The sequence below is a fragment of the Adiantum capillus-veneris genome, chromosome 13, assembly GCF_014529385.1.
Source record: "Adiantum capillus-veneris isolate H3 chromosome 13, ASM1452938v2, whole genome shotgun sequence".
Lineage (NCBI taxonomy): Eukaryota > Viridiplantae > Streptophyta > Polypodiopsida > Polypodiales > Pteridaceae > Adiantum > Adiantum capillus-veneris.
In genome coordinates this window covers 3,859,725-3,871,552 of record NC_140943.1, presented here as the reverse complement: position 1 = coordinate 3,871,552, position 11,828 = coordinate 3,859,725, and the positions used below count along the sequence as shown (strand labels likewise).

Below are 11,828 nucleotides of genomic sequence, written 5' to 3'. Positions count from 1 at the left end.
CGATCACAAACTATGGCGAGAATCTGGGAAAAATCCGACAGAATTTCCCCTGAAAACTGAGCAAAAAACTCAAGTACAATCTCTACCATAAACCATAACACTACTCAATGCCAATGAGTAGAAATGCCAAAATGGCTCCAGATTTTCACATACAATGGCAATCCGCACTCAACGTACATCAACGGAGTGACTGCGCATAAGCAAGCGCCAAAAGATTTGCAATCCGGAAACTTGATCAATGCGAAAACAATGCTCTCAAGAGAGCTCACCAGCACTTGAAAGTGCTCGCCAAAATGCATGTATAATGGGCATCAACCATGCGCCATAACCATATGCAAACCATCCGCAAAGACCATGAATCCAAGCACAAAATCATTGCCAAAGTATCCTGTGAAAACCAGTGAAAGAAGCTCCACCTGTGTGCTCCAAAAAACTGTGTCTCTCAAGAGACCACTTCGGTGGTGTGTAAACGCCTCCGTACTTCGTTGCCCAAGTCTACCAAAAAACCCTCAAACCACAAGCTTAACACAAGCTACAATTGCATCTTCAGCTCATAATTTATGCACTCAACTTCAAGCATCTCCCGTGCTTCCAAAAGTGCATCAAACTCGTACACAATGCGACAACAGAAAATCTGGAATTTTTGTATATAGTCAGTCTGAGCTGAATATCAACAAAATGGTGAGGAATTTGCAAAAAGTTTCTTCTGTAAAGTTGTAGACCACATCGAAACGGATGGGCTAATGAGACAGAATTCTCAGATCTGCATTCTACAAGGAGAAAAACGAATCTGAAAACAGTGCTGCTGCGCACATAGTTTTAGGACAGCACCTTCACTTACACACAATCTTCCACACTCCTTTCTGAGCTTCCACAAGAGCATACATCACTCTCAACTGAGCTCACAAGCTCCCATTGCATTCTCACAAAGCTTCCAAGCTTTCTTAATCTCTCCACCGTCGAGAGAGAGCGAGCTATCGCCTCGAAGCTCTCAAAGCCGTCGTGCTCTCCGCGGTCACCATAGCTCTGATACCAATTGAAGGGGATTGGGGAGCACCACAGATGGAGAGTGAGAGAGAGGGAAGGAGACACACACACGATGTGGGTGGGGAGACTGTGAAGTGGCAGCTCCCCCTATACAATATACTCACTATAAGTATAGGGTAACAGTGGACGGACGCCCATGACTTGAGCGACCAGTCAAGGCACATAGGCCTTAACCCCAACAATGTTGCATTGAAGTTGTATGATTTTGTTTTTCCCAAAGCGCCACAAAAAGCACGCTTCCAATCATCTAGCCTGTCTTAAGTTCACTTTATAAATATGGCTACCTTATTTGTTTGTGTTTGTCTTTTAAATAGCGTATACAATGCAGTTCTACAAATATTAGGGCAATGTGTGGGAAATTTCAAGACTTATAAGTTCACTTTAATCCAAGCATTGCAATGTCAGACTCCAAATGCACATTGCATATGTAGAAGTCATTAATTATCCATCTGCCACAAAATGAGATCCAAATACCTTATACTTCTTCATAGGCATGTAAGTATTAAATATTGTGATGTGAATTGCACACATAGGTATTTGCATTGTGTCTTTTTTTTCTGCAATATCATATAACTTGCCTCATGATTTTTATCTTTTTTTTCTTAAAGTTCCTTAGTCATACAAGCTATTAGACATCAAACCTTTGATTTTGCATTGTTGTTTCTGATGCAATTCTCTATACTTTCTTTGTGAGGTAGGCCTCCTGACTTCATTACTTGTTGAATTCTTACCATGAGTGTTCGGAAAGGTTTGCCACAACTTAGCTTAGAACCATTTCAAAATCCAGATTAGCCGGTTTGAAACTAGAGAAACAACCGATATAAAATACAAGGAAATAGTCCAAAGGGGTAAGGTGGGGGCTTATCAGCACACCTACTATGGTTCAATCTCCACAAACACGAGGTGTAGGTGAGAGGATGCAATCCCATAAAAGTAACTCGCGCAAGAGAGTTGGACGCGCAAGAGAGTTGGACATTAAAAAAAACCCAAAAAAGTAATTCAGAAATGTGGAAAATTTTATCTAGTGCTTCCGGTTTCAGCTTCAGGGGAAAGGAAACATGGAAAAGACTTTCCCCAAACACTGCACTTAGTACTTACCATCTTGCCCCCCTACGGTGGGAATAGACAGACCATGGAGTTTCGTACGAACTTACGGGGAGAGTTTCGAACTTTTATAGAAGAGCATGCCGTGAGTGAAAGCTTGAGATGCACCAGCGGGGTCAGTCTAAGCAGGAATCTGGGGTGAGTAGCTCACCCAAGCCCCCCATGGCCAAGCCCTCCCTCCTCTCCCGCCATCATCACCTTGCACTCATCGCCTTTCTCTGCCTCTCGCTCGCAGCTCTTTCTGCCTGCATCTCTCGATCCTTCACTCCCTGTGCCTCCCCGCCTCCTCTCCTCACACACTCGCAAGAAGAAGATCATTCGCAACCCAACGGTCTGGAGCTCATACGAGGGAAGACTGTTGTTCTGGTGTCTCATGAGCTGTCCCTGTCAGGTGCCTCCTCTCATTTTCTCTTAGATCTTCGCAGATGCTTCCCTTCACTAATGTGGTTTAAATCGGGTTGATGCATGCACAAATGAGAGACGGTGGAATTCAGTTGCTTACTTGAACCGTGTTGTAGTCTTATTCCCTTAAAGAACTGTATTGTTTGTAGGGGGGCCACTTCTTTTAATGGAGCTTGCAGTGCTTCTAAAGAGAGCTGGAGGAGACGTGAAATGGGTCACAAATCAGAAGGACACAGAAAAACATATGATATCTCAGAACCTTGAGGCTAAACTACTCAAGAATGGTATTCAGGTTTGCCTTTCTCGTGCAATGTTGCAGATGCTGCTGTGTGTGCATTTTAAAAATCTGCATCCAGGGGCTCTTCCCGTAGTCATTCTTTGCATATGTAGACTTTACATCTCACTTGGCAACACTCCTGGATTTTGGAAATACGTCATACTGTATGATACGCTGCTCGATGTGTAGAGCATAGCGTAGGGTGAAGGCAGGTGACGCTTTCTCCTTGTGGTACATATGAGAGGAGTGTGGCCACAGAATTGATCGAAGAGTTCTTGGTTCATCGTCTAGTTTGGGTCATTGGAGTAGGTGTAAGATGAAAATTTATACCTAAGCATCGACACACGCAATGTGAGCTGGAAGGATGTTACGAGACTAGTTTGGTACAATACTTTGTAGTTGTCATACATGTTTTGGTTTTCTATTTACACATTTTCTACTAGAGGTATTGTGGAAAGATTAATTAGGATTGACTTATGACGTGTGAGTGACACAACATCATTGTTGTTAGCCTTGATTGGTTACTACACTTGATTCAAAAGTTGCTTGCGTACGGGATAAACTGCACAAGACCAACTTGTGCTATATTGTACAACCCATAAAAGACTACAAAGTGCCTATTATGTAAAATCTACATTGTCGGGCAATTGTACAATAGGACGATGCAATACTTCTAGTAGTGGAAACGGAGGTCGAAATGAGCTTGAATCAAATTTCTCCGTGCAAACACTCATTTAAAATCACCTTAATTGAAGAGGGTGCTGGTGATGCTCCCCAAGGTGTTGAAGCCCGCTCAGATACCAATTGTTGGAAACACGGTTGCAAGAATGCACGCGAAGATGGAGAAGATGAAGGAGAAGTTGAAGAGCACACAATATAGGAAGTAGTATTATTGAGTATGCTAGTACAAAGATAAGGCTTGCCCTAGAGTGCTGGGCTTATATACAAGCGAGAAAAGAAAACCTCCTAGTGAGAAAAAATGTGCCTCAGTGGTTCTAAGTGTGTGCACACACATCTCTACCACACTATGGTAACACCAAGCCTCTTGGGCACCCCCTTGCCCGGTATCCGGGTGGAGCTACCAACAATGTTAGGTGCAACGGAATCGAAGTGGTGAAGATCTAGGTTTTATACTTCCACAAATCTTTACTTCTTTCCTTGCGTTAATGACTGCAACTTAGCATGTATGATGGTTCCTTTTATTTCCTTGAAGAGAGAGAGAGAGAGAGAGAGAGAGAGAGAGAGAGAGAGAGAGAGAGAGAGAGAGGACCCCCACACTGTTGCCGATGTGGTATTTGCTTTTGATTGCGTAAATGGAATGTCCACACATGCAATACTTCAAGTGCAAACTCTACTGACTTGAATGGGGAATGTCGTTGTGGTAACTCTTCAAGATGAAGCACCTCCGAGGCTAATTTGATGCACCTTTGGATCTGTCTAGATGTGGGACTGTTGATGGCCATCAAGAGGTAGATTTGGGGCTGATTTACACTCCTGATGTGAGAGGAGTGAAGGGTTGAAGGCTGGTTGCAAAAATGCAGATCTCGCACCTAAAAATGCGCAAATTTGTCGTTGGAATCAGGGCTGAAAATGTAGCTGGTGATGGATCAATTGATGGGCAGTGATGTGAGCACTCGATGCAGTGAGGTGTCACGTGCACATGGCTATGTGTGTCACGTGTCCGGTACTTCGGTAGCCCATCGTGCCTCCTCTCAGCCATTCCCTCGCTGGCATCGAGTGCTCCATTGCTGTCCATCATTGGCCTCGTCGAGATCTGCACTTTCAGCCCATCATGCTTCTCACATCGGAAGTGCAAATCAGCCCGTGGTGGTCATCCGCAATTCCTACATCGAGAAGGATTCAAGGTGCATAAAATCAGCCTCGGAGGTGCCTCTTCCTGAGGAGTTACCGCGGTGATTTGTCACTGTCAAATCAGTAGTCTGCATTGAGGTATTGCATTGTGTATACATTCCATTTACGCAATCTAAAGCAAATACCACATCGGTAACGGTGTGGGGGGCCCTTGAGAGGGTTGGTTGGGACCCCATCGGGTGTCGCTCTCTTCTTCTCTCTCTCTCTTCCCCTCTACACATCTCTTTTGCATTCTCTCAAACCCTCTCTTCAGGGGAACATAAAAGGAACATTCATTGAAGCACAAAGTATTCACTAAAGCGAGGAAAGAAGGAAAGGATTTTGTGGAAGTGTAAAACTAGATCTTCACCATTTCAATTCTGCTGCACCTGACATTGCTATCAGAGCTTTGAAGATTTTGCACTAATCCGTTGATCCCCAAAAAGTTTTTTTTTTTTCTCTCTTGTGTTTTTGGTTGTGTTGGCAGCCCTTCCATGTATACTCCTCCCACTCTTGGAACAGCAGGCTTGCCATTGCGCGTAGTGTCGTGCGCCTTGAAAGTTGAGGGTCGGAAAATAGCAACCAATTGTATACCGGGTGTTGCATGCGCGGTGTGCCGACGAGGGGCTAGATAGTCTCCCGAAGATTAGTCTGCGACCTTCCTTGCACCAAGAAGAGAAATCCTTGCATGGTCAAGACTCGCAGCGGTATGGATATCTCCACCAATCAAGAAGGCAAGCAAGGTGGTGATCTCATCACCACCTTGGCGGTGCGACCCGATCCCCCATCTTCGGACCCCGATTATGAAAAGCTTGCCAAGACCATCGCGGAGGCAACCATCGCTACACGGACAACCAATGATCCAATTCCTGAGAAGATCACATTTAGTAAGTATGACGGTAAGATGGATGCTATTGTCATTTACTCGCGGTTGCATGAATTTACATCCTATTTTGCGGTTGTTAGAAAGTTTGACAATAACAAGGTTCTCTTGGCTTCCATGCTTCTCACGGGTGATGCCATCACTTGGAAGGATGAATGGATGGAGAAGCAAGAGATGGCCCATACGGCTGCCCATGCCGAGTCCTACCTTGTTTCCTTCTCGAGCTTAGTTAAGAGGAGTTCGCGGAGGATCTCAAGACTCGCTTCCTCCCTCCATAGTACTTGAAGCGTTTGATAGAGGATTTTCGGGCTTTGTCTCAACAAGGTAAACCGATGATGTCGTATGCTAACCGTGTCACACAGCTAGGTGGGCAATTGCGGAAACCGGAGGAGCTTCTCTTTGGATTGGACCACTCGATCAAGTTGGATGTGGAGGCCGGTGATCCAAAGACATTGCAAGAAGCGATACACTTGGCTCAACTCCAAGAGATGAAGCACAACAAGGGTAAGCTTAAGACGGTCTCAATAATTGTAATTCTTCCTCTCAAGACTTGTCTAAGGAAAAGGACAAGGATTTTGTTGGGAAGGGTAGCCATAAAAAGAACCCTCTTAGTTCTTCTTCTCGATCTAATTCTCCATCTTGATTTCAATCTAAGGGCGATAACTCTTAAGGATAAGGGTAGAGGAAAATCTGATAAACCTCAACTCACATCTGATGAAAAGATTGCCCAAGGAGTTTTAGGTGGTCAGTTAAGTGAGGAAGAACAAGCATTGTATGCAAAGGAACATAGGTGTTTTTATTGTCGTGTAGTAGGTCACATGAAAAGGGAATGTCTTAAGAAAGAATCTAACAAGAAAACCTTTACTGCGTCAACTTCTGATGCTACCTCTCAAGTGAATGCTATGAGTTGGTAGCAAGAAGTTAAGTAGGAGGGGATGTTTGAAGATGATGAACTTATAAAATGTTATGGACATGTTAATAGTCAAAGGGTCATTGTGTTGTTTGATTTTGGAAGTTCACAAGATGTCATAAGTGAATCTCTTGTGAAACGTGCACGTCTTCAGACTTCTCCCATCCCCACCCTTTTGGTGCAGGGGTTCTCTGAATGCATGGACGCTTCGATTTTTCAAGAATGTGATGATGTCAAGTTGATCATTCAACAAACCCAATTTACTCGTCGTTTTGTAGTCTCTTAACTTGCAGGATGTGATATCATTTTGGGCATTAAGTGGTTTCGCATGTTCAAACCCATTATCGATTGGGAGAAGCTCACGTTTCTCGTCAAAGATAATGTGTCGCAGCCTGTCCTCATTCGAGGCGAGAGTGGTATTCCCTCTCTCCCTCTCATCTCTCATATCCAGGCAAACAGAGAGCTATGTCGAGGAGCCCAAGTGGCGGTCATCTATGTCAATCTCACATCAAGGAACTTTGGGTATTCCTGACAGGTATAGTGACGGTTTTGTTAAGGTCAATTCGGTGTTTCCCATTATTCCCCTACACATCCTTCCCATCGACCTATGGACATTGTCTTTGACCAATTGCATGACGAGGAACATGTAGGTAATTTTTTTTTCCATCAAATAAAGAGAAGCCAAAACCAGGGCACTCAAGTCAAGGATGGTCAAATTCTGGAAGTCGAGACCTCACACGGCCGTTCCTTTGGAGCGTCCACAGGAGGCACAACGAGTTTCCAAAGTGGACCTATCGAGTTGCCGCCACAAGGGTGGACTTCCAAGGAGCAATCCAAAAGAAGAACCATCGGAGATCATTGTTCCAGTCGAAGTCACCAAGTCGAATGCTTCCATTTCAATTTGGCAATAAGAAGGAAGCGAAGCAACATTTCCTCAAATTTAAGGATCGAGGGACACATGAAGCGGCGTGGGTAGACGAGGAAATGCTAGCGCTTCAAGGGCTGAAAACGCTAGGGTTCAAGGGAGTGGTTCTTGTTGAGAAGTTCTCCAGAGGGCCTGCTACACTTGGTGCCTGTGCTCTCTTTCCTCTTCTGCCAGATTTCACTAGCGCTAAGTTTTCTTTTATATTGGCTTGGCTCATTTGCCCTACCCAGTTCCCGACAAAAGTCACTTAAAAATAATAAGTGAAAAATGGCTAAAATAAGTTCTGTGCACTGGAAAATGCTCCTGATAGATTCTGATGGTAATGCTGATAATCATGCTGTGTGCAACCAGAGAATATGCATCTACTCTAAGTGCCTAGGCATGCACGGTCTGCGAACAGACTCACAAAAGTGTCAGAACACTTTCTAAGTTAGGCTAACTGAACCCTTGTCATGAAGTAGCTTATCCACATGCACATAGGGTTAGATGTGCACGTGACATTGCCTCCTTTTTAAAGTGAGGTACTGGTACCGAGTTGCATGGCTTCCTTGTAGTCTGCCAACAACTCTGGATAATCTTTGAAAAACTCTTCGTCGACCTACACTGCTCCGTGGGTTCCTCGATCTTTGAACTTCAAAAAGTACTGTCTCACTTGCTTCGTTGAACCATGTCGAAACTCATGCAACAACACTTGCTCCGGCTTCATGACTTCTACTTCATCGATGATCTTAGGTTCTTCTTCTTCCGAAATGTCCTTTGGAGGCGTTCCCTGAAACACTTTCAACCAAGAAACATGGAAAACGTTGTGCATTAACCATGAGTTATGCAATTGCAATTTCATCGAAACCTCATTTATCTTTTTAGTGACTGAAAATGGACCATACATTCTAAATGACAACTTTGAACACTTTTTTCCAACTTGCTTAAGACGTTGCTTCATGATTCTTAAATACATCCAATCCCCTTCCTTGATCGAAACATCTTGACGATGCTTATTAGCCTGCCGTGAATAAGATTCCCGAGCCTTGCTTAGCTGAAGCTTCACACTCTCAGAAATCTCATCCAATGACTGACTTTTAGCATTGGCATCAGGCATTTGACTGACCGAGCGAGTCAAAAGTGTCTGGAATGGACGACCAAAAGCTGCCTCATACGGAGTTCGACCAATGGCAGAGGAAAAAGAAAAATGCTTGAACCAATGGGAGATAGAGCTCCCAATGAGACTGCTGATCATGCACATATGACTATAAAACATCAAAAGCCAACTGATTGTAAATCTTTGTCTGACCATCTGACTGGGGATGAAAAGCTGATGAAAAATTCAACTTAGTGCCAAAATTTTCAAAGAGAGTGGGCCAAAAATTGGACGTGAACTTAACATCCTTATCTGAAACAATCGATTTTGGCAAAACACAGAGGGGGTACTAATGCTTTATGAACAACCGTGCCACATCTTGTGCAATGACTGTGGCCTTACAAGGAATCAACATGCAAAACTTGTTGAAACGATCAATAATTGTCAAACATTGAGTGTTTTTGAATGCAAACTAGGTGGAAGGTTAGTCACAAAATCCATGGAAATATCTTGAAAAGGTCCATTGGGAATAGGCAGCGGAAGCAAGAGGCCTTGCTTCTTACCCCGAGGAGCTTTTACCTTTTGACATATAGTGCAATGTGTGACATAACGAAATAGGCCAATAAAAGAATCTTTCTATTTTTTCCAAAGTGGTGTTCATTCCCCCGTGCCCACCCGTGAGAGTCATGTACGTCATGCAATATGGTTGGCCTGAGAGAGGGAAACACACATGGACGTTGACGAAAATACAACAAACCATCAAGAATAAGATAGTTGTTTGGCCCTTCGGAAGCAAGAGCTTGCAATCATTGCTTACCAAACTCGGAATCTGCATACTGGTTCTTCATGCTATCGAAAGACACACCCTGAATAGAAACTGTGGATCTTGACTCAAGAGCCAAAATTTGTTCTTTGCGACTCAACGCATCTGCAAATAGGGTTAGCTTTTTAGGCACATACTCAATCAATCCTCCAAATTGCTCAAAAAATTGTGACCACCGTGCTTGGCGATCACTCCAATGTGCACCAGGCATAGACTGGAGCCACTTGAGGGCTTGATGATTTGTGCGAACTGTAAACTCTCTACCATAAAGAAAATGCTTCCAATGCTTAAGAGAGTGAATGACAAACAAAAATTCTTTATCATAAACTGAATAGTTCTTTTCTGCACTATTGAGCTTCCGGCTAAGGAAAGCTACTGGACGACCATGCTACTGAAGCATAGCGCCTATGGCGACATTGCTCGCATCCGTCCATACCTCAAAGGGGTTATCCCAAGAGGCAAGGATGGGACACGGCGCTTCTGTCTCACTGCAACCTTGAGGGCTGCGAAAGCCTCAATTTCTGCCGCGGGTAAATCCATGCGCTGATTGCTAGTCTTTACCCCACTCAAAACATCAGTCATAGGTGCGGCAATGCGTGCAAAATTCTCTATGTGTGAACTATATGCTTGACATAAACCAAGAAAAGAACGCACATCATATGCAGTTTTGGGCAAATCCCTATTACGTATGTCACAAAGGGATGACATGGCGGACAACAAAAACCCTAATTTCCGGAAATCGCGGAGGCTATTTTTTTTTTGTGAAAATGATGAGCGACGCGAATTTTGCTTTAAAAAAAAAAAAAAGAGAGAAAAGACTCTCTAAGAGAGAGAGAGAACTGATGCTGTTTATTCTAAAAGCTTTTGGGGCTCTGCTTTTGGGCATCCCTTGTACCTTTAAATAAGTGGTGAGGGCTTCACTTCTCAAAGCATCTGGACGCAGAGTCTGAGAGTGAAACCCTAACCGCTCTCTTGTACTTTGATGATTGATTAATACAAAAAGAAATACCGTAAGGGGTGCCAGTCTTTGGGGCCAATATCTCTAGGCACGGAACTCCGTCGGGCCAGTGCAAATCTATTGTGATCTGTGAATTGTTTTGAAGTGGTTATTTGGTGCTGTCGCGGTTGATTCTTGACTTTGAGTGTCTAAGTCTGCTATAGTGGTATCAGAGCACGACCGATTTCTCTTCTACGGGAAATTCGATCCTCGATTTTTTTTTCCGCGGCACCTATGGCTTCAGGCAATGATCAGTCGACTCCCTCTGCATCTAGAGATGCGGGCTGGGATCACAACGAAGATTCAGACAGAGAGTATGGCCCGCCTCGGCCTACTAAGGCGGAGCAAAGAGAGGTGGAGCGTTGTCAATTGATTGGCGATGCAACAAAGATGATGCTCAATTTTGCCAAGGACCCGAAGATGGCAAAATATATGAACCAGACCTCTTTGGAAGAGGTACAGATGGAGTGGCAAAGAACCACAACACCACTCCCGAAACCCGCTCTCAAGAAACCTTCTGCCTCCAAGAAATATATGGAGAAGGAACTGGAGAACGTGGTTGATGCACTGATTGCTCAGCTTTTCGACGTGCAAAAGAAAGACAAAAAGCATGGCAAAAGAAGCAGAAGAAAGGCACTGACTTCCCGGGATATTTGGGTCGATGGTCGACATTCGACAAGGCAAAGAAACTGAAGAAGTGCGTCAAGTTTGAAGGCCTACCCAATTCTTCTTCTTCTTCTTCTTCTGACAGTTCTTCTAGCTCTTCAGACTCGAGCGAAGCAGACAGGAAAAGCAAAAAAGCGAAGCAAGAAACAACGCTTCGGAAAGGGCAAGAAAAAGGCAAGGAAGTCTAAGTCTCGCCCAGTGAGTGACACTTCTACAGATGACTCGTCTACGGACAGTTCAGACTTTGACAACGGAAACTTTTATGCGAACAAGAAGAATTTTTACAAAGCCAACCAGTATGACTTTCTCGAGGATAAAAGCAAGAAAGTCCGAGAGTTTAAGGAAGGTGGCCACTCGATCAAGTTTGATACTTTTCAGGATACTCAGATGCTTCGAAGGCTTTGTCTTTTATACAGTAGTTTGACATCGCTTTTGCGGGAGGACGCTATTCAGAGCACTCCCAGATTCGGAGAGCTACCTCTTACCTTAAGGGGAATGCTCGTACTTGGTGGTCCATGCTTTTTTTAACAAGAGTGCGCCAATTAAATGGCTGAAATTTAAGAAGCTTTTTATTTCTTCTTTGTTGACGCAAGAATATGAAAGAGATATACGAGCTGCTTGGAACCATCTTCGGATGACCAAGAAAGATACAATCAATGCTTATTGTGAAAGATTCTGGAGCTCTTTTCTACCCGCCTCTTCATTCAAGAAGATCTCGTTCAGAGAACAGATTGAGCGGTTTACCTTGGGTCTACCTACAGAGATCTGAGATCACTGCTTGGAAGAGAAGTCAGCTTCTATTAATGACTTGATGAGTCATGTGAAGCGGGGCTTTGCCATTCACTCTGGCAGTCTGACCTACCCCACA

General features: G+C 44.0%; 1 protein-coding gene across 2 annotated transcripts in view; it reads left to right on the top strand.

Annotated features, from left to right (window-relative positions):
* The first annotated feature begins 2,132 nt into the window (after positions 1-2,132).
* The window catches only part of LOC147443533 (uncharacterized), an 88,856-nt gene continuing 79,160 nt past the window's right edge, over positions 2,133-11,828 (top strand). The window contains exons 1-2 of one of the 2 annotated variants that reach the window (XM_086526334.1): positions 2,133-2,542; positions 2,703-2,845. In XM_086526334.1, coding sequence (XP_086382460.1) covers positions 2,254-2,542; positions 2,703-2,845 — 432 coding nt within the window. In that variant the 5' untranslated portion in view covers positions 2,133-2,253. The remainder of the gene's footprint in view (positions 2,543-2,702; positions 2,846-11,828) is intronic. The other variant, XM_086526335.1, reaches the window with a different exon arrangement.